General features: G+C 41.4%; 1 protein-coding gene across 1 annotated transcript in view; it reads right to left on the minus strand.

Annotated features, from left to right (window-relative positions):
* Window positions 1-23,798, minus strand: part of LOC122550973 (E3 ubiquitin ligase RNF121) — a 73,830-nt gene that overhangs the window by 45,282 nt on the left and 4,750 nt on the right. The window contains exons 2-4 of the mRNA XM_043692538.2: window positions 11,984-12,021; window positions 7,720-7,861; window positions 1,017-1,171 (exon numbers count right to left, since the gene is read on the minus strand). Coding sequence (XP_043548473.1) covers window positions 1,017-1,171; window positions 7,720-7,861; window positions 11,984-12,021 — 335 coding nt within the window. The remainder of the gene's footprint in view (window positions 1-1,016; window positions 1,172-7,719; window positions 7,862-11,983; window positions 12,022-23,798) is intronic.

Raw genomic sequence — 23,798 nt, forward strand, 5'->3', positions numbered from 1 at the left:
CTAATTGTCCAATCAAAATTGCTGTGTCTCTGGAGTCACATGTAGGCAATTTCTTTCCTTAGGACCTTAGTGAACCTGGTGGCTTTTAATTCAACCGATGAGTTTCATTGTCACCATTACTGAGACAAGCTTTCTATTGTAAATTTAATTATTTAGTAGAACTAAAATTCCTCTCCTCCTGAAGGTGGACAAGTTACTTACGCTTCCCACCATAAACTAGCATTGCGTCAATTTGGCAATAATAATCAACTACCAGAAAGAGACTTCCAATTCATGTTGCGAACAGTAACTTTCCTTTGCAATAGGATGAGATGCCTGATTAAATGAAACGATGACAATTTGGAGTAACTGATTGACAACAAATGAGGAGTGGAGAGTGGGTAGGTTTAGCAGGGAGTGGAAGCCGTGAGCTGGCAAAGAAGCAATAAGCATTGAGAAGCAAGTTTAGAAGAGATGTCAGGAAGTATTCTGTCAGTACTGCACTGAATTGTTACTTAGACTGAGTGCCCAAAAAGAAAAAGATTGCATTCATATAACATTCCACAATGTCAGCATTCCAAAGAATAGCGACCCTCGAGGACAATAGGATCGGTTTAACATCCAAAACACTGATGATGCTCCCCTGGCCCTCTGACAGGGTGACGCTCCCACAGGAGTAACCCTCTAATAGAACAGTTCCCCCACAGCCTGGCCATCCAACAGGGACATGGGGTTGTGGCCATAGCTGTGTGCATGTGAAAACACTGGATCATTATCTATAGCTGAAACAGAAATGGAAATAAAGAAAATGGGGAAAAAAAAACTGAGGATACTGGAAATCAGAAACAAAACAAAAATTACTGCAAAAGTCTGGCAGCAGGCATGGACAGAAATCAGAGGTAACATTTTGGGGCCCAGTGACACTTCTTCAGAGCTGATGGTAGTTAGGAAATAGTTGGTATTTACACAGAAGATGGGAATGATCAAACGGGATACAATTCCCCCAACAGATCTGCCTCATTCACACAGCACATTACCTGGGCGTCGTTCCCTCCAATGGTTTCCGTGTTGCCCGGAAAGTAATAAATGCTGTAATTAATGAGAACAGCACCCAGATCACTAGGAACCTCCACCAGTGCAGTTTAGCTGTGAAATACAGGGGCACAACCCACATCTGGAATAGTGTCACGAGCTGCATGAGAACAGAAGACATATTTAATATAACACTCACAGTCAATACACGTGTGAGAGAGAGAGAGAGAGAGAGAGAGAGAGAGAGAGCCATACAGAACCCTTGTGACTGGAGACACAACACGCTAAGACTTTCACCTCAACAGCCTGGACTAGATCCTGGAGGTAAAATGGCAGTGCCCCAAAACAAATCATTGGGAAAAACATTCAAAGCTTCAAAGTTTGTGAGATGATTTGTAGCTCGGGTGCTCGTTGTTGTGGTTCTGTTCGCCGAGCTAAGAATTTGTGTTGCAGATGTTTCGTCCCCTGTCTAGGTGACACCCTCAGTGCTTGGGAGCCTCCTGTGAAGCGCTTTTGTGATGTTTCCTCCGGCATTATAGTGATTTGTCGCTGTCACTTCCGGTTGTCAGTTCCAGCTGTCCGCTGCAGTGGCCGGTATATTGGGTCCAGGTCGATGTGTTTGTTGATAGAATCTGAGGATGAGTGCCATGCCTCTAGGAATTCCCTGGCTGTTCATGTTTGGCTTGTCCTGTAATAGTAGTGTAGTCCCAGTCGAACTCATGTTGCTTGTCATCTGCGTGTGTGGTTATTAAGGATAGCTGGTCATGTTGTTTCGTGGCTAGTTGGTGTTCATGGATGTGGATTGTTAGCTGTCTTCCTGTTTGTCCTATGTAGTGTTATGTGCAGTCCTTGCATGGGATTTTGTACATTACATTGGTTTTGCTCATGCTGGGTATCGGGTCCTTTGTCCTAGTGATGCCTAAGGGAAAGACAACGGAATGAGGACATGCCACAACCCAAAGGACTAGCCACGTTACCATACATCAAGAACATTTCTGAACAGACAGCCAGATTACTACGACCACTAGGACTCATAACAGCACACAAACCAACAGCCACTCTCAGACAACAACTCATCAGGACAAAGGACCCGATACCCAGCATGAGCAAAACCAACGTAGTGTACAAAATCCCATGCAAGGACTGCACATAACACTACATAGGACAAACAGGAAGACAGCTAACAATCCATATCCATGAACACCAACTAGCCACGAAACGACATGACCAGCTATCCTTAATAACCACACACGCAGATGACAAGCAACATGAGTTCGACTGGGACTACACTACTATTATAGGACAAGCCAAACAGAGAACAGCCAGGGAATTCCTAGAGGCATGGCACTCATCCACAGATTCTATCAACAAACACATCGACCTGGACCCAATATACCGGCCACTGCAGCGGACAGCTGGAACGGACAACCGGAAGCAGCAGAGACAAACAACTATAAATGCCGGAGGAAACATCTCAGAAGCGCTTCACAGGAGGTTCCCAAGCACTGAGGATGTCACCTAGACAGGAGACGAAACATCTGCAACACAAATTCCCAGCTCGGCGAACAGAACCACAACAACATTCAAAGCTTCTCCCAGCCTGGCACTCTGCTTGTTTCGATGTCTTTGCTGCACCCAAAGTACTCTTGTAGCTTATTAAACCCCACTCACTGTGAAAGAATTTCATTTGCTGTCTGGTCTGAATTTGTGACTCACATTCACAATAATTAAAGCTATAATTATGCCCATTTTTACCGGGTTTGAAGGTTCTACCTCTTGAGGAAGAGTGTTTCAAGGAGAGACAAGATCACATAGCATGAAGGCATACTTCACTCGGAACCTGACAGCACAGCAGGAGGCCATTCAGCCCATTTGGCAATACAGAAATAAAATTTTGATTTAAAGCGTGGCACGTAGCCAAAACATTTTCCCTTTCACTCTTCAGGAGAAACACAAGAATGCCAAACTTGGCTGAGATTCCCCATTACTTTTTCCATAGCAAGGTCAGTCAGTTGCCAATCAGTGCCATTTTCCCCTGTACAATAAACTGTTGTAATAGTTTCAAATTTGGTATTCTTATATTGTCCTGATGAATGCAAGATGAAATACTTAAGCAACACATCTATCTTTTCAGCAATACTCAGCCTGTGTGTCTTTGAAAGCCCTATCCAATTAATCGATTCCCCTGCTCTTTCCCCACAGCCTAACCATTTTGATCCCTTCAAATATTTAACAAGTTCCTTTTTGAAGGTTCCTATTAGATCAGATTCCACTGACTCTTCAGGCCGCATCTTTCAGAACACAGAACTTGCAGCAGAAAAAAAGTAAACTCCCATTCACCATTTGCTAATTCTATTGTCAATTGTCTCACATCTGCCTAGCGACAAAGGGGCAACTAAACAGAAAACTGCAGAATCAAGAAGTGTGGTGCTGGAAAAGCACAGCAGGTCAGGCAGCATCCGAGGAACAGGAGAGTCGGAGTTTAGAGCAAAGGCCCTTCGGCAGGAATGTGGGGAATATACATTTATCCCCCACATTCCTGATGAAAGGCTTATGCCCAAAACATTGACTCTCCTGCTCCTCGGATGCTGCCTGACCTGCTGTGCTTTTCCAGCACCACACTTTTTGACTCCGATCTCCAGCCCTCATTCTCTCCAGAATACTGCAGAGCTTAATAGGAAGTTCCATAGAAGGGAAATTGCTTTAATTTATAGAGAACAATGCATTAACTGCTTGACAAAGAATAGTGATTAGAATAAAGATTGAATTAAATTAAGATGCAGAGCATTGCCACCTTTTTTTATAATTCCTACATGAGTTTGCTGCTTCCTTTCTCCACAATTTCTGCTAACCTCACAATGTTCCTGAGATATCTGCATTTTAATTCTGGCCACTCGCACATTCCAGTCAAATTTTTCCCACCATTGAGGACCATATCTCCAGCTGCCAGGGTCCTAAGTTCTGGAATTCTTTCCTTACAGCTCTCCAGCTCACTTTCATCCTTCAAGATGTTGCTTCAAACCTACTTCTTTGAGCAAGCTTTTGCCCTAATATCTCCTTAAGTGACCTGGTGTTTTACATTGTTTTTGAATGCTCCAGTGAAACACCTTGGAACATTTCATTACATTAAAAATGCTATATAAATGTAAGTTGTTGGTGCTGCAACAAAAAAATTAGTATGGGCAATCAATAAATCCTAAAGATTCAGAAGGACAACAGGGGACCGGGGGAACTATGTCACCATTCTCAGGAGAATAAAAGCAAACAGCTAGATCCTTCTTTCCTCCTCTCCTTGATTATCCCCTGAGCATTGGTTCCTTTTTTGTGCCTTGATGCAATCAACCCCGTTGGGAGTTATTCACACTGCAGTATACATGTTATTCTTACAGTCCGAGACAAGAAACATTTCAGCGGCGTTGAGCATATTTATGAGATCCTGGAAGGATTCTACATTTTTATGCTAATATTTCCAATCACAAGGTGTAGCCCATCCTCCACCACACACTTTTCTAGCTTTTTTTATATTTATTCCTGTTAATCAGACATGACGAGTACATCACTTATTGGCCATTACTTGGGTGGTTTGCTAAGGCACTTCAGAAGGCAATTATCATCACTATTTCAGTGTCAATGGGTCAAATTCCCTTCCTACCAGCACCATGGGTATACCTGCACTATAACTGCAGCGCTGCATAGTAGCAGATCATCACCACCTTCTAAAGTAAATGCTGTTCTAGCCAATGACACCTATATCCAGTGAAATTATTTTAAGAATTAAGTTATTATTGGCCTAAGACTGGAGGCACATGACATACACACCTAGTACAGACAGTTGCTTTTTTTCTAAACAGGATTAATTGGTCACCATTACTGCAGAACATCCAGCTCAGAGTCTGTTCCACTATTCAATTAGATCATAGCTGATTTGTTAATTAACTACATCCTTTAGTACCATTACCCAAAGAAAACAGTTTCTCTCCATCTATCCTACCAAATCCTTTGAATGTCTCCATTAGACGACTACTTAATCTACAAGGGAATACAAGTTTCAACTGTGCAATGTGTTCTCGCAATTTAACTCCCTTATTAAGGTGTTAAAAATCACACAACACCAGGTTATAGTACAACAGGTTTATTTGGAAGCACTAGATTTCGGAGCACTGCTCCTTCACAGGTGGTTGTCCTGATGAAGGAGCAGCACTCTGAAAGTTGGTGCTTCCAAATAAACCTGTTGGACTATAACCTGGTGTTTTGTGATTTTGAACTTTGTCCACCCCAGTCCAACACCAGCACCTCCAAGTCATGATCCTTATTACGAATATAGCAATATTCTGATGAATTGCGATGCATCCACTCCATGGGCATTACATCTCCTGAAGGCCTGGGACATGAACGATGCAGTTATATCAGATGGAGTCTCAATTTTTGTTTTAGTTGACTGAAGCTGTTTCTACTCTTTTGTATCTCCAATCCTGTGAAATAAGAGAACGGGGGTTTCTTAAAATCTAAGTTCTCAAACTACCTATGATGGGTTTTGAACTCTTGTTCTTCAGGTTATTCATTCAATAACATATACACAAATGACTTAAGAGCAAAAACAGGCTATTTGGCCCTTTGAGTCTGGAGTGCTATGTCATAGTTCGTGAACTGCCACCCTGGTGTGGGCTTTGCCTCCAGGAGGATATTTGTTCCTGATGTGGCAATGTTTATGCTAGATCCCATAACATAAGAACTGGACATGGCTAACTTAGTATTGAAAGCTTCAACACATGTTTATCACAACTCATAATATATATGAATATTACAATTTAGATTAGGTCATTATATAAAAGTTAATATTAGGTTAATATTAAGCTAATTACATCATGCTTCAAGTGGCTCCCAGTTAAGGTGAAGCCTGAGACCTTTCACCCTTCAGGTCACACACACTGTTTAAATAGGACATGAGCATCTTTCTTAAAGGTATGCGGTGTACTAACTCTAACACATAACATAACAGAGCTTGTTCTGCCATTCATTAAGGTTATAGCTGATCTATTTGTGCTTTGAATTTCACATTCCCATCTACCCCCAATAACCTACCTTCATTGGTCAATATGCACGTTCAAATTTCCACAGCTCCATACATTATAAGATTGGTCTTATCAGCAACCTTGTAAATAGGGCCCAAGCAACTTGTTCATATCCTGTGGGATAACGATCACCCTAATCAGATCATTTCTCACTCAATATCGCACAAAATCATGAAAGGGCCCAAAACTCCCTCATTTGGTCCTGTCAAGTGCCCAGTACACCTCAGATAACCCTGGAAAGGCAAAATATCTCAAACGCTTGAACAAATGAGGTACACTTTCCCACACTGTACACCACCTGCAAGATTTCTGCCCACTCATTCAACCTATCTATATCCATCTACAACTGCTTTACATCTGCTTTACCTAGCTTTGGATCATTGGCAAATTTAGCTACTATGCCTTTGCCAGCTGGCCATGCTTTTAGCCATGCTAACCTGTACTCCCTATACCATAAGGTGAAAATTCTTCAGAGTGGGGAATTTATGGAATTCATTGTCACAGAAGGCTGTGGAGGCCAGGTCATTGAGTATATTTAAGACTGAGATAGACAGGTTCTTGATTATCAAGAGGATCAAGGGGTATGGGGACAAAGCAGGTGAATGGGGCTGAGAAACTTATCAGCCATGATTGAATAGCAGAGCAGACTCGATGGGCTGAATGGCCTAATTTCTGCTCCTATGTCTTATGAGCTCTAAGTTTGCAACTTTTGTGGCACTTTTACAAATGCCTTCTGGGAATCCAAGTTCAGAGCAATTACTGGCTCCTTGATATCCACAGCACGTTAATCCTTCAAAAGAGCTCCTTAAAAATCGGTTAAATGCAATTTTTCTTGCACAATTCCCTATGACAATTCTTAGCAACAAACTGAAGTATTTCTAAATGCCAAGATATAAACTCCTCATTAATCGATTAACATCTTCTCTCAAAATATCGAGCTAACTGTCTATATTTTCCTGTTTTCTGTTTCACTATCTCCTTAAGTCGACATGTCATATATGGCATTTTTCAATTTCATGGAACTCATCCAGAAACAGAAACTTTGAAAAATTAATAAGCAACACACCACTATCTCATTTTAAATCTCTGTTAAGACCCTAGGATGAAGCCCATCTGGCTCCATCTGACTTGCAAGTTCACAGGTTATTCAGTTGCTCAGAACCACTTCCCTCTCCTTTCCATCTCCTGATTTACAGCTATTACTGGAATTATTTTTGCATCCTCAAGAGTGAAGACAGAAAAAAAGAAATTGCGTCATCTATTTCACAGGAACAACAGGAATAAAAGTATGTCATTCAGCATCTCTAACCTGTTCCATCATTCAATGGCTGATCTATGGCCTAACTCCACAGATCTATTTTTTTCATATCCCTTAACACCTTTGCCTAACAAAAATTTATCTACCTACAATTAATTTCCCATTCTCACCCTAGATCATCAACATTACTTTTTAAAAATACCAATAGAAACTTTTGGTATTTGTTATTATATTTCTAGCCAGCTTTTTCACGTACACTAATTACTTGCTCCTGATCAACTATTTACTCTTTCTCTAGAATTCTTTCTGCTCTGTCCAATCATCTGACCTGCCAATCATCTTTTAATGCTGCCTTGTATGAAATAAATACACCCTTACATTGTAGGACTTGGCATGTCTCTGCTTCCACTGGACAAGAAGAATCTGTGCAACCACCAAGGTAACAATGAGAATGAGCACCATCTCTGCATGCATCGCCTCGTGCCCTCGGTGCTTGGCATGCATCCGTGCATGTTCCACCCTGCAATAAAACAAAGCGCAGTAAATAGAAAGTGACAATGTAATGCAAGTTTTCTTTTCATTTTCGTGGCCGCGGGTTGTCCTAAAGCAGTTCAGAGATGCTACCGCAGCGGTAATAACACTGGGCCAGTAATCCAGAAACACAAGTTCAAACCCCACCATGGCAGCAGATGGAATTTAAATATAATTAATTGATAAATCTGGAACAAAAACTTGTCTCAGTGGGTGACCACACATCTCAAGGACTGCAACTGCTTAAGAAGGCAGCTCACCACGAACCTTCCCCAGGGCAATTCAGGATAAGCAACAAATAGAACATTGAACAATACAGCACAGAACAGGCCCTTCGGCCCTCAATGTTGTACCGACCTGTGAACTATTCTCAGCTCATCCCCCTACACTATCCCAAAATCATCCATGTGCTTATCTAAGGATTGTTTAAATCTCCCTAACATGGCTGCAGGTAGGGCATTCCATGCCCTTACCACTCTCTGCATAAAGAACTTGCCTCTAACATCTGTCTTAAATCTATCACCCCTCAATTTGTAGTTATGCCCTCTCGTACAAGCTGACGTCATCATTCTAGGAAAAAGTATTTCACTGTCTACCCTATCTAATCCTCTGATCATCTTGTATGCCTTTATCAAATCCCCCCCTTAGCCTTCTTCTTTCCAATGAGAAAAGACCCAAGTCTCTCAGCCTTTCCTCAGAAGACCTTCCCTCCAGACCAAGCAACATCCTGGTAAATCTCCTCTGCACCTTTTCCAATGCTTCCACATCCTTTCTGTAATGGGGCGACCAGAACTATACACAATATTCAAAGTGTGGCCGCACCAGCGTTTTGTTTAGTTAAATGTTGGCCTTGCCATTGACACCCGCATTCCACGAATGAAAATAAAACTTTGCAATGAATTAAATGCTTATTGAAGAGTCACAATTGCTGGAATTACATAACATCACATGAAAACAAAATTACAGGCCAGTTTTAGCTCAAACTATCCAAGCTAACATTTATGCACCCTATGAGCCTTCTCCCAACCCATCCAACTCTATCAGCTTAAAGTCATGTTCCTTCCCCATCAGCAGCTTATCTAGAGTCCCTTTAAATACATTTTACTTGCCTCAACCATTCCTTGGCAGCCAGTTACATATTCTCAATATTTTCTGTGTAAAGAAGTTTCTTTTTACTTTTGGGTGGAGCTGTGGCTCCACATAGTTTAACTCACTCAGCCTTAACACAGTTATGATGTCATGTTATGGAGTCAAACATATAGTCTTGGGGAACTATTCATTCCCTCTTATAAATAAAATGTTGTAACAACTACTTGCAAAATGGATGCGCATTATAGTAAAGATGAGAGGGTTGCTGTGATGACCATACAAAGGTTTTAGAAATTACATAATATTGATGGCTATTGGGATTGCTCTTTCCACGTGTGGGAACTTTCTGTGCCTAGCATCAAAATAACTTTAATTTATATTATTTTATTTAAATATAATAATTTTCATTGTGAGTCATTAATTATTGTTAGATAATAGATCATCCTCTTACAGCTGCCTTCTATATTCAAGAGGAAAGAACCCAGTCTCTTAATCCATCTGTTACGAAGTTGAAAGACTATATGGTCACTTTAAGAGAGATGTGCCTCTTCTGAGGAGAGATTGTAACAGCACGTGCATCTGTGATTAGCTTGACAGGTGCAGAGAGTGATGAGAATCGATAATACATAACAATCAGCATGTGGCTGTATTTTGATGTTAAGACAACTGGATTTGAATTTAACCAATTAATTTAAAATTATGCCCAGGATACCAAAAACCAACTGAATTTTAACTTGATCGTATTGACAACATCAGACCAATGAGAGGATACAAGTTTTGGGGATTTAAAAAGGCCATTTTGAAAATTAGTCACAACAACTGTCATTGAACATGACAGCACATATAATCTGAAAGGACTCTCAAAGAAATCTCTCAGAAGACACTATCAAAGGTACCTTTTCCAGTAGAAAAATAGTAAAAAAAATTTAAGACAACAGCTCAGTGAGAAGACATCAGATTTGAAAGACCGGAAGGAAGACAGCATTAGAGACTGTATGAGCTTTGAGAGATTAAGTTAATTTAATGTTTAATAATTGTGTTATTTGAGCAGCATTTTAATAGAGTTACGTTCAGATAATGATTAGTTGAGAAAAAGGGGACTCAGATTTGTTAATGGTTTCTGGAAAGTAAAAAACAGTACAGCACAGTACAGGCCCTTCGGCCTTCGGTATTGTGCAGACCTTTTATCCTACTCTAAGATCAAACTAACCCACATACCTGACATTTTACTATCATTTTTGTTCACTGTTCACTGTTAGAGCTAGAAAAATAAACTTTCATTTTTCTATAAACTGGGAAATCAGGGGTTTTCTTTCCCTCTCTCACATTTTAAACAGATTAAGAGGCGAGACTAGCTTTTCTGGGTGTTTTAGTTTTAATTAGCAGAGGGGTTCGACTCCGCGTTGTAACACTACCTAACAGCTAAAACCTGGCCGCATTGGCTATCGGTCTTGAAAATCTCTTTCAAATGCTTACCTCATGTGTGACTACCTCCTCTACGTACTCTGGCAATTAGAACTGCACATACGTACAAACATGAATTACAAGCATGAGGCAATTGGCCCCTCCAGTCTGCTCTAACATTCAAGACGACCATGACTGATCTGATTATGGCCTCAACTCTACACTCTTGCCTAATGTCGGACTTCCTCACAATGCCAACAAAAAATCAATGATGTATGAAGTACGGGGTTCCAGTTCCACACAGCAAGATCACATAACATCAGTGAAATAAGTATCTACGTTAACTGATTTAGTGAAGTTGATTGAGGGTTAAAACTTGGAATTAACATGTTAAATGGACAGACGCCCAGAGACCAGGGGTATCATCCCTTGCATTATTTAAAATTAAAATTACTTCAAAAAAGTTTTTAACAAAAATTAACTTGATTCACTTTAAGTAAAACCTCATCTTTCCCAGAACGAATACACAATTTCTAAAATCTGTGCTTGCTCTCTATCGCAAAGCGCTCACTTCCCGTAAGAAATCTCATGTAAGAGTATTTTGTCGGCAGGTAATATAACATTTTATTCATATCTAAAACAAAAAGAGAAAAATTAGTTCCTCTTTGACCACATGGTAGACTCCATAACGTACTATAACATTACAAAAATTAAGGCTTGGTGGGTTAAACAATGTGGAATCACTGACTCCAAGATCCCCGATGACGTGTGCGGAGTCAGTGCCTTAGCTGGGGGAACGTGATGAAGCAGCATGTCTGGACTTGGGCATTTTGGGTGAATATTGAGTAGACATACCACTGTAACAGGACATGATGTCCTAGAGTTAAATAGATTGTGAATGCTCACTAAGAGCATGGGCGGATCTCCACTTTGACAGCAATCATTACTTGTTTTTTTGGAAAAAGGTTAAGAGCTAGTCTCTAAAATGCAAATTTACTGCATTTCTTTTTATCCAGAGTCTGGGGTCATTGGTGGCTAGACCAGGATTCACAGCCTATACATGGCCTTGAGGAAGTGGTGGTGGGTCAGCTTCTTGAAATATAAATGAGTGCATTTCTCAGCTATTTCAGAGGGTAGGTAAAAGTCAAGCAGGTCCAATGCCACATCAAGGCTTGACCTGGTAAGGATTGCAGATTTCCTTCCCTAAAGGGAAAGACAGCAAGCCGATGGGTTTTTATTAATATTTTTAAGAAACGATCCAATAGCTGCCCCATCACTATTACCGAAACTCACATTTCATTGTAGATGTATTGAACTGACAAGAGATTTCAGAGCACCACTAGTATTTGTGGAACTGCACCTTGATATTCAGAAAGAAAGCCATCTTAACTCTTTGAGAAGTGAAAACATTTTACCAATGCACCAATCAAAATCCACCATTATTGAGAGAAGTGAGATCACTACCTCAAGTCTTTTCATATATATATAAAAAAAAAGAGTCCTTCCCCTATTCAGTCTTTCATGGCAGTTATGGAATTCACAGCTCCACTTCCTTGTAGATCTCCTCTGCATCCTCACTATTGCCTTTATCTCCCATTTAACTAAACATGTCACTCACCTCCATCTCTCCTCTGGTGATAGGCCTGTGAGATCAATCTGAAAGAGATAGGGAAATATATTAGTAGCAAAGATTTGTTTAGGTTAAATTGTATTTTTACACAGCAATAACTTCAAAGGACAGGGAGATTTTGCGAAACCCTCTCCTAAATATCCCAATCAAAGTTCCACCTCTCAACTAACATTCCCAGCATGGTATCTCCCTGTGTATGACTTGGCTACTTTATTGACATTGAAGTCCTCATATGTTTAAAAGTTCTTTTTTTTAAGTTTGGGGATGAGTGTCAATAGCATGGTCAGCATTTATTTCCAGTGCCTTCTGATGGCGATAGTGATTCATTGCATGCCTGTGCAATGAGATTGCTTCCAGAATATTTCATATTACCAGTGGCTTCATTTTAATGTCTGTGACGTCTTTGGGCCAGCCTGAAGTTGTTAAAGGCACTAGAGAAATGCAAACCTTTTTCTTTTACATTGACATTAGGTAGGGAATTCAAAGATTACATCCCAAAGACTATAAAGTGATCAATTAGTATATTTGAATGAGAAGATGCCAAAATAATTCCTTTAGTGCGCTCATGATTTAAAATACTCTAAATTAGAATCATTCAGCTTGGAAACAGACTCTTTGGTCCAACTAGTCCACCATGTTCCCAAACCAACTTGGTCCCACCTGTGCTTGGCTGGTATCCCTTCAAACCCTTCCTATTCATGCATTCATCCAAATGTCTTTTAAACATTCTAACTGTACTTGAAACCCCACTTCCTCTGGCGGTCTATTCCACATATGAAACATTCTTTGTAAAAATGTTGTCCCTTATATCATAGAGTCATAGAGATGTACAGCATGGAAACAGACCCTTCGGTCCAACCCGTCCATGCCAACGAGATATCTCAATCCAATCTAGTCCCATCTGCCAGCACCTGGCCCATATCCCTCCAAACCCTTCCTATTCAAATACCCATCCAAATGCCTTTTAAATGTTGCAATTGTACCAGCCTCCACCACTTCCTCTGGCAGCTCATTCCATGCACATACCACCCTCAGCGTGAAAAGGTTGCCCTTTAGGTCTCTTTTATATCTTTCCCCTCTCACTCTAAACCTATGCCCTCTAGTTCCGGACTCCCCCACCCCAGGGAAAAGACTTTGTCTATTTATCCTATCCATGGCCCTCATAACTTTGTAAACCTCTATAAGGTCACCCCACAACCTCCGACGCTCCAGGGAAAACAGTCCCAGCTTATTCAGCCTCTCCCTGTAGCTCAAATCCTCCAATCCCAACAACATTCCTGTAAATCTTTTCTGAACCCTTTCAAGTTTCACAACATCTTTCCAGTAGGAAGGAGACTACAATTGCCCGCAATATTCCAACAGTGGCCTAACCAATGTCCTGCACAGCTGCAACATGACCTCTCAACTCCTGTACCCAATACTCTGATCAATAAAGGAAAGCATACCAAATGCCTTCTTCACTACCCTATCTACCCGCGACTCCACTTTCAAGGAGTAATGAACCTGCACTCCAAGTTCTCTTTGTTCAGCAACACTCCCTAGGACCTTACCATTAAGTAGGTAAAAACAATGACTGCAGATGCTGGAAACCAGATTTTGGATTAGTGGTGCTGGAAGAGCACAGCAGTTCAGGCAGCATCCAAGGAGCAGCAAAATCGACGTTTCGGGCAAAAGCCCTTCATCAGGAATAAAAGCTTGAAATACTGTTTGTTGAGAGTATGAATTCCCTTTTATTCCTGATGAAGGGCCTTTGCCCGAAGCGTCGATTTTGCTGCTCCTCGGATGCTGCCTGAACTGCTGTGCTCTTCCAGCACCACTAATCCAAAATCCTTACCATTAAGTGTATAAGTTCTGCTAAGATTTGCTTTCCCAAAACGCAGCACCTCACATTTATCTGAATTAAACTCCATCTGCCACTTCTCAGCCCATTGACCCATCTGATCAAGATCCTGCTGTAATCCAATGGACCTCCAATTTTGGTGTCATCTGCAAACTGTACTTCTCATGCTCACATCCATATCACATATAAATGCTGAAAAGTAGTGGACCCAGCACTGATCCTTGTGGCACTCCACTGGTCACAGGCCTCCAGTCTGAAAAACAACCCTCCACCACCACCCTCTGTATTCTACCTTTCAGCCAGATCTGTAACCAAATGGCTAGTTTTCCCTGTATTCTGAGAGATCTAACCTTGCTAACCAGTCGAACACCCTACTGAAGTCTATATAGATCACATCTACTGCTCTGCCCTCATCAATCTTCTTTGTTAGGTCTTGAAAAAAACTCAGTCAAGTTTGTGAGACATGATTTCCCATGCACAAAGCCATGTTGACGATCCCTAATCAGTCCTTGCCTTTCCAAATACATGTACATCCTGTCCCTCAGGATTCCCTCCAACAACTTGCCCACCACATGATGTCAGGCTCACTGGTCTGTAGTTCCCTGACTTGTCCTTAACATCCTTCTTAAACAGTGGCACCTCCAGTCTTCTGGCACCTCACCTGTGACTATCGATGAAACAAATATCTCAGCAAGAGGCCCAGCAATCACTTCCCTAGCTTCCCACAGAGTTCTCGGGTACACCTGATCAGGCCCTGGGGATTTATCCACCTTTATGCGTTTCAAGACACTTTAAAAATATGCCCACTAGTTTTGAACTCCTCCACCCTAGGGAAAAGAACCTTGCTATTCACCTTAGCTATGCCCCTAATCACTTTATAAGACCCTAAGAAACAGGAGTGGAAGTAAGGCCATTCGGCCCAATGAGTCCACTCCGCCATTCAATCATGGCTAATGGGCATTTCAACGTCACTTATCCGCACTCTCCCTGTAAACCTTCAAGGTAACCCTTCAACCCCCTATGCGCTAGTGAAAATGTCCCAGCCTATCTTTATAACTAAGGCCTTCCAATCCTGACAACAGTCTGGTAAATATTTTCTGAACCCTCTCCAATTCTTACAGCTGGGTAACCAGAGTTGTACTCAGTACCTTTTGGTGAAATGCAGCATTCGCACAGACACCTAGGAGTCACTGGCCCAAGACCATTCAAAATGGAGGAGAAGCACCTGGGAAGGTTTTGAGCACCTCAAGACTTCCAGTTGGGAAAAAGCTGAAACCAGGCAAAAACAGCGAAAGGAGTGCACTGCCACACCAACACCCAAGCTATCCTTTCCCATGACCACCTTCTGTCCCAAATGTAACAAAGCCACATTGGTCTATACAGTCACGTATAGACTCACCATGATTGGATGAGAATCATCCTCATCAGTGAGGGATTGCTAATGATAACTGACAAAGTACTGCAGAAGAGGCTTCACCAACATCCTGTACAACCTCAACATGACATCTCAAATTCTATACTCAAAAGTCTGAGCAATGAAGGCAAGCGTGTTAAATGCCTTCATAACCACCCTGTCTACGTGCGATGTAAATTTTTAAAGAATTGTGTATCTGAACTCCTAGGTCTCTCTGTTCGACAACATTACCCAAGACGCTACCATTAATTGTGTAAGTCCTGCCCTTGTTCGTTTTACCAAAATGTAATACCTCACATAATCCAAATTAAACTCCATCTGCCACTCCTCAGCCCATTTACCCAATTGATAAATATCTTCTTTGTAACCTTAGATAATCTTCTTCACTGTGCATTATACCAGGATCTTCGGTGTCATTTGCAAACTTACAAACCTTCAAAACTATGTCCCTCGTTACTAACCTCTCTACTAATGAAAAAATGCCTTCTAATTCACTCAATCTATGCCCCTCAATTCTGTACTGACCTCTCTTTTAATGGAAAATGTCTTATTCACTTTACCTATGCCCCTCAATCTTATACACTTCTATTAGCTTTCCTTTCAACCTTTGCTACTTGAAGGAAAACAATCCCAGTCTAACCAATCCTTCCTCATAGCTCAGATCCTCCAATCCAAGCAGCATCCTGTTAAATCCTGTCTGCACCCTTTCACATACAATTACATCCTTCCTATAATGTGGTGACTGGAATTACATGCAGTACTCCAGTTGAGACCTAACCAGTAGTACCAGCACAACCTCCTTGGTCCTGTCTTCTATGCTTTTGCTAGTAAAGGTAACTATCTCATATGCCCTTAACCACCTCATCTACCTGCCCTGCTATCTTCAGGGTATGAATATGTGAACAAAGTCCATTATCATAACAATAAATCAGGGTGACTTGTAATTGCATAGCATGTTTCACAACATCCCAAAACACTTTATAGCCAAAGATAGCACTCCTGATAGTGTAGCATTTCCTTAGAAATATTTCTGAAGTGTAGTCACCATTGCAGCATAGCAACGTAATCGGCAATTTGCACACAACGTGTTGCAAAGAGTGATGCAATAATGACCACCGACTGACTGAAGGATAAATATTGACATGTCCACTCGGTACAGCTCCCTTGCTTTCCAAAATGATACAAGTTTGGGGCAGGATGTTTTAGCTAGGAACCATGAAATCGCTTTCATCCACCTGACAAGGCAAGGAAGTCCTTGACTTAGTATCTCATCTGCAACGCTGCACCTCAGACAATGCAGCACTGCTTCAATACTGCAGTGTAATGGTAGCCTAGATTTCTGTGCTCAAGTCTTTGCAGAGGGATTCCAATGATCTCTAAACTTGGAAGTGAAAGTTCTATCAATAAATGCATAGCTGACGTGGAAAATCGGATATCTATATCTCTTGAACTTTAATCCCAGGGCCAAACATTCAGCTAAACGAAGAACATTCGTATGACAAATATCACATTTAGTCATAAACAAATTGGGAAAGACAAACACACCGACATGCTGTGCATGATGTAAACGTTTGTTGTAAACTCAGTGCCATTTACAAACCTTTAACCCTCTTGGATTTATTAAAGTTCAGGCTTTTTTTTATTACCTAATGCATCCTCTGGCATCTTTCCCCTGTAGCTCCAACAATGACACTCCAGGAAAATATGAAATAAATGCTGCACTGTTAACATTCCTCCCTCAAGCCACACCACAAACAGGTGAAGCAAGGAACTTCATCGACAAAAGATGGTAGAAGCAAAGTATTTCAATATTTTTAAGGCAGAAGTACTAAATAGATTCTGGATAAGCAAAAGGATGAAAGGTTATCAGAAGGCGGCAGGACTGTGGAATAATCAGATTTACCATGATCATATTGAATGGCGTAGTAGTAGTTTCAAGATGCTTTGTGATCTCCTGTGCTCCTACTGCATAAGATCATTTATCTAGTTTCTTTATGTGGGTTCTCATTGTGATCAACATAACTATCATTTCTGTTAACATAGTAACACTGGCTATATGAAAAATTAATTAATTACACAAGTAGTTCTTTGGTGGTTAGAAAGGAAAAATTCTATTGACAGATGATGTTTCGGTGTTAAAGACAATTCACCTATTTAGGGATCATGAGCTGTAGGACTTAAACACCCACTCAAGCACTAGCAAGAGGACTCGGAGTGCAAACATTTGGTTGGCTTTTCTGCACAGTTGGAGGTATCTGGTGGAGTCAACTTGAATAGTCTACTTCCACACCTACGTCTCATGGTATTATTAAAATATTAAATTGTTAAAACAGCAGTTCCCACCCTGGCTCACAGCTAGCTCTCTCACTGTAGAGTAAGAAGAATGTAGATTCAAATAAAATTCAGAAAGTTGGAACTGCTGTTTTTCAGTCGAGAGTCCTATTTGCCCTCGAATGGATAAAGTCCTATGGCACTATTTGGATGACTCAGAGGAATACTTCTGGACAATATGGATTCATGAACTAACATCCACTAACAACAGATCTGGTCATTATCACATTCTCAGTACAAATTGGTTGCTGTGCTTTCTATAAAAATGATTAGACTTCAAAAGGAGGGAATGACCTGAGGTAACCAAAGATGGAACAGAACACAACCTTTTTCCCTTTGGGTCTGTGTTCGGCCTCCATAGTCTCAGCACAGGTTTATTTCTTCGACAGGATTAAGTGGGTTGGCCTGTGACATTCCATAAAGCTCAGGTTTCTGCCCACACTTGTTAGACATCGTTAAAAATCACACAACACCAGGTTGTAGTCCAACAGGTTTAATTGGAAGCACACTAGCTTTCGGAGCAACGCTCCTTCATCAGGTGATTGTGGAGGGCTCGATTGTAACACAGAATTTATAGCAAAAGTTTGCAGTGTGATGTAACTGAAATTATACATTGAAAAATTGATTGTCTGTTAAGCCTTTCAACTGTTAGAATACAGTGATAGTTTCACTTCTTTCATGTGTAAATCACAAAACCTTTTTTTTAAAAGTTACATTCTCGGGTTAGCTGTTAACAATGGTGATAGCTAGACAATATGTTGAAGGTGTTGGCCCCCTGTGTTCTTTGTCTATGACCTGATGTTTAGATTGATTCTAATCTAAAAAGTGAGATAACGGAGTTTTACATAAATTCATGCAGTTTTTGAGCTCAGAGTTCTCCATGAATGCATGCAGCTTTTGAGCAAAGTACAATGTAACTCTGCAAATACAAATTCACCCCACAAAATATATGTGTGCATGTAAGTCTTTGTGTGTGTGTGTGTGTGTGTCTCTGTCTGGGGTGGGGGTTAGACATCTAACTCTATTAACCAAGGACAGCCCTGACCTTCAAGCGTTTTGATTAATCAATCATGATATCGACTGGAGGTTTGTGAATAAATTGCCCAAAGTAACTTAAAAAAAATGTAAAGGGCTTCTTCACCCAGATGTAAAATGGGAAGTTTATCCTTCAGTCAGCATCACAAAAAAGAGATGATCTTTCTCACCTGACTGCTTGGGGCTTGTTTTGTGCAAACTGCCTGTTATGTGTTGCCTACATTGCAACGGTGACTGCACTTTATAAGTATTTCTAAGGCAACTTTGCAAGACTCCAGAAACAATGAAAATCTCACACTCTGTCACAGAGTCAGAGTCCTACAGCAAGAGACAGGCCCTTTGGCTCAAAATACTCCATGCTGACCAAAACACCCACCCACACTAACCCCATTTCCCTGCACTTGGCCCATATCCTTCCAAACCTTTCTTATCCATGTATTTGTCCAAATACAGTTTAAATGTTGTTAATGTACTCGCCTCAACCACTTCTGCTGGCAGCTCATTCCACATGCGTGCCACCCCATGTGTAAAAACGTTGCCCCTTAGGTTCCTTTATATTCTTTCCCCTCTAACCTTAAATTGATGCTCTCTAGTCTTCAATTCCCCAATTCTGGGAAAAAGACTGAATGCATTCACCCTATCCATGCCTCTCATGATTGTATACACTTCTATAAGATTCCCCCCTCAGTCTCCTATGCTTCCAAAAAAAAAAGTCCAAACTTGTCCAACCTTTCGCTTAAACTCAGACCCTTGAGTTCTGGCAACATCCTTGTAAATTTCTTCTGTACTTTTTTTACTTTAATAATATCGTTCCTATAGCAAAGTGACCAAAACTGAATACAATACTCTAAGTGCAGCTTCACCAACATGCTGTACAAGTGTTACGTAACTTCCCTACTTCTATACTCATTGCCCCATCAACCAAATGGGGATGACCATTCCAGAAACACACCCAGCATTTAGGCTGGATGATCAAGAGAGTCAAGAGCTACTTCTAGGAGATGACATTTACTAACCTTGCTAGACCCACTCTCTCACTTAAAATAAGTTGCAAGACTTTAATTTGCATACTGTCAATTACATCCTAAAAACATTCCAAAAGATTTGACAGTCAATGAATTACTTTGTGAGCGTACTCACAGTTGTTACATAGAAAGCTCATGGACGCAATAAAATCCTATAAACTGCAATGAGGTGAATGAGTTAGTCAGTTTCAATAGCATCGGATGATCAGTTTTATGTTTCACAGGGCAGTGGGAGAACTGTGTTCTTCCCAAAAAATTCTGAATGCAACACTATTTCAGTGCTCCACTGCATTAAATCCTGTATAGCAGTTGGAACCCACAACTTCCTCACTCAAAACAGTGAGATTGAAGACTCCAAGCTTCCAATTAACTACTCAGTAAACACAAAAGATTGCTAACCTGCCAGAGGCTAGGATAGTAACCGCACTTTTCCAGCAACACATTTTCAGCTCTGATCTCCAGCATCTGCAGTCCTCACTTTCTCCTAGTAACCCATTATGTCAGTGCTGCCCCCAAGCGTGATCAGAATAAAAGAATCCATATGGTTCTGAACAAAACTTCCAACACTGACTGTATACATCATCACCTCAAACAGCATTTCACATCAGTGCCATAGACCAGTCAAAAAATGACCTTGACAGATGCAAGGTAAAGTCACCCTTGTCCTATGGGACCATAGGGCTGCTTTCTCATTTGTAAGAGAGATGACTGGTGGTGGTTTAACCAGAGGATCACCGCACCTCATATGGGGTTGAGAAGGAGAATCTTTCATGGTAACCTGAGTTGGTATGGGAATTGAATCCACTGCACTACATTGCAAACCAGCCATCCAGCCAACTGACCCCCTCAGCAGATGCATATAAGTTCTACAAAACAAGTTGTATTTATATAGCTCTCTTAACATAAAGCAAAATTGGCCACCAAGCTGCATGAGGCCAATGTGAGAAAAGGTAACCAAATATCTACTCTAAAAGGAGCAGAGAGGGGTTGGAAGATGGACAGCTTTAGGGAGTGAAGTCCAGAACTCAGGGTCTCAGCATTGAGAGCATAGTCACCAATACTGGGGGCAAATGGGGCAAATACAAGAATTTCAAGAAAGCAGATACCTTTGAGGATTTATTCTTTATTCTGTCATGGAATGCACGAGTTGCTGGCATCCTTAATTGTCTTTGAACTTTAAGTGGGTTACTAGACCATTACTGAGGGCAGTCAACAGTCAACCAGATTGCTGTGGGTCTCAAGTGGAGAAAGTGAGGTCTGCAGATGCTGGAGATCAAAGTTGAAACTTTATTGCTGGAACAGCACAGCAGGTCAGGCAGCATCCAGGGAACAGGAGATTCGACGTTTCGGGCACAGGCCCTTTTTCAGGAAGGGCCTGTGCCCGAAACGTCGAATCTCCTGTTCCCTAGATGCTGCCTGACCTGCTGTGCTGTTCCAGCAATAAAGTTTCAACGTGGGTCTCAAGTCACAAGCAGGACAGACCGGTTAAGGAAGAAAGATTTCCTTCCTGAGAGGACAGTAGTGATGGGTTTTACAAAAAATAACCACAGTAAATGTTGCTAATTACAGATCTAATTAAATAAAATTAAATGCAACAAGCCATCGTGGTGAGGCCTGCACACATGCCCCTGAACAATAGTCTGGGCTCCAGATTACCCAGCCCAGTGTTTCATCCCCCTCAATTGTTGACGTTATGGTACCAAAGCAGATTACAGACATTGGGACGTAGAAAATAGGAGAAGTCAGCCATTCAACCCCTTGAATCTGTCCTACCATTTGATTAGATTATGGCTGATGCTCTACCTTAGCACCAATAATTAACTTTGCATCAAATGTGACTCTTCCTCACAACTCACTACAGCCTGATCTGCCAGGTTTGTCCAGCGCTTTCTGCTTTCGTTTCAGATTTCCTGCAGGATTTTGATGACAGTTTCACAGCTCCACAGACTAGTATCCAACTCCAGAATTTAAAAAAATACATACATTTATTAACTGAATTTAAGTTCTTCCAGTTGGCACAGTAGGACTTGAAGCTGTCTCAAAAAATATTAATCTGAGTTTCTGGATTACTAGTCCAGACACTTATTACTACACCACTGCCTCCTCCCTTGTTCTTCTTAACTAAGTCAGCAATAAATAGTGAAAGCAAAGAAATCTCCTTAAAACTCCAACACAATACAGCTATACTCAAAACTGCACATAGAAACCAGAAAACAATAGAAAGTAGCAGTGCACAAACAAAAGAAAATTTTCAAGAACTAAAGCTAAAGTGGTCAGGCATAAATCATAGCGGATGCCATGTTCTGAAAATCTTTTTACAAGTTACTGGGGAGGAAAGGGGATTCAGTTAGGGAACTGGCTGCATTCTGATTGAAAAACTGGTAAAACCATTAAACAATTACATCTGCATGAACCTACGTGGGCTCTCCACAACAGCATGTAAACATAGCTCAAGGCAGTGGATAGAATTAATTTCAATTAATAAATCTAGAATATAGAATAAGGTTCTAAAAGGGGAGGGCAAACAGCCAGAAATTGTGTTACATATTGGCACTAATGATATAGTCAGGAAAAGGATCGAGGATATAAAAAGTGATTTCAGGGAGTTAGGATGGAAACTGCAAAGCAGGACAAACAGAGTAGTGTTCTCTAGTTTCTGGATCAGTGGTGCTGGAAGAGCACAGCAATTCAGGCAGCATCCGAGGACAGGCAAAATCGACGTTTCGGGCAAAAGCCCTTGACTACTGGTGCCACGAGATAGCGAGGCGAGGAACAGGGAGTGGGCGCAGCTTAGCACGTGGCTGCGCAGCTGGTGTAGAAGGGAGGGCTTCAGATATGTAGATAATTGAGATGCCTTCTGGGGAAGGTGGGACCTGTATAAGAAGGACGGGTTGCATCTGAACTGGAAGGGGACCAATGTCCTGGGTGGAAGGTTTGTTCAAGTAGTTCGGGAGGGTTTAAACTAGTATGACAGGGGGGTGGGAACCTGAGCTGTATACCGGAGGTGAGAGTTGATGGAGATGAGGCAATAGCAAGAGGTAGACCAGCTAGTGGGAAGGAATTTCCTAGGAAGGAACCAAGGCATCAGTTAAAGTGTGTTTGCTTTAATGCAAGGAGTATCAGGAATAAAAGTGATGAACTTAAGAGCATGGATCAGTACCTGGTGCTATGATGTTGTGGCCATAACAGAGACATGGGTTTCTCAGGGGCAGGAATGGTTGCTGGATGTTCCAGGGTTTAGAGCATTTAAAAAGAATAGGGAGGGGGGAAAAAGAGGAGGGGATGTAGCACTACTAATCAGAGAGGGTATCACAGCTACAGAAGCTTCCATTGTCAAGGAAGATCTGCCTACCGAGTCAGTATGGGTGGGAATTAGGAACAGCAAGGGAGCAGTCACCTCGTTAGGGGTTTACTACAGGCCCCCCAATAGCAGCAGGGAGATGGAAGAAAGCATAGGTCGGCAGATTTTGGAAAAGTGTGGACGTAGTAGGGTTGTTGTAATGGGTGACTTTAACTTTCCCAATATCGATTGGAACCTCCTTCGAGCAGAAGATTTGAATGGAGCTGTTTTTGTAAGGTGTGTTCAGGGGGGTTTCCTAACTCAGTACGTTGACAGGCCGACGAGGGGAGAGGCCATTCTAGACTTGGTGCTCAGAAACGAGGTGGGGCAGGTATCAGATCTTGTGGTGGGAGAGCATTATGGAGATAGTGACCACAACTGCCTCACATTCTACATAGCTATGGAGAAGGAGAGGATTAGGCAAAATGGGAGGATATTTAATTGGGGAAGAGGAAACTATGATGCAATTAGACATGAGTTAGGAAGCATGGATTGGGAGCAATTGTTCCATGGTAAAGGCACTATAGACATGTGGAGACTGTTTAAGGAACAGTTGTTGCATGTGATGAATAAATATGTCCCTCTGAGACAGGCAAGAAGTGGTAAGATAAAGGAACCTTGGATGACGAGAGCGATGGAGCTTCTCGCCAAAAGGAAGAAGGTAGCTTACATAAGGTGGAGGAAGCTAGAGTCAAGCTCAGCTCTAGAGGATTACAGGCAGGCGAGGAAGGAGCTCAAAAATGGTCTGAGGAGAGCCAGGAGGGGGTATGAGAAAGGCTTGGCAGAACGGATTAGGGAGAACACAAAGGCATTTTACA

The sequence above is a fragment of the Chiloscyllium plagiosum genome, unplaced genomic scaffold (genome assembly GCF_037043375.1).
Source record: "Chiloscyllium plagiosum isolate Xiang-an unplaced genomic scaffold, Cpla_swu_hap1 HiC_scaffold_6, whole genome shotgun sequence".
In the NCBI taxonomy this organism is placed as follows: domain Eukaryota; kingdom Metazoa; phylum Chordata; class Chondrichthyes; order Orectolobiformes; family Hemiscylliidae; genus Chiloscyllium; species Chiloscyllium plagiosum.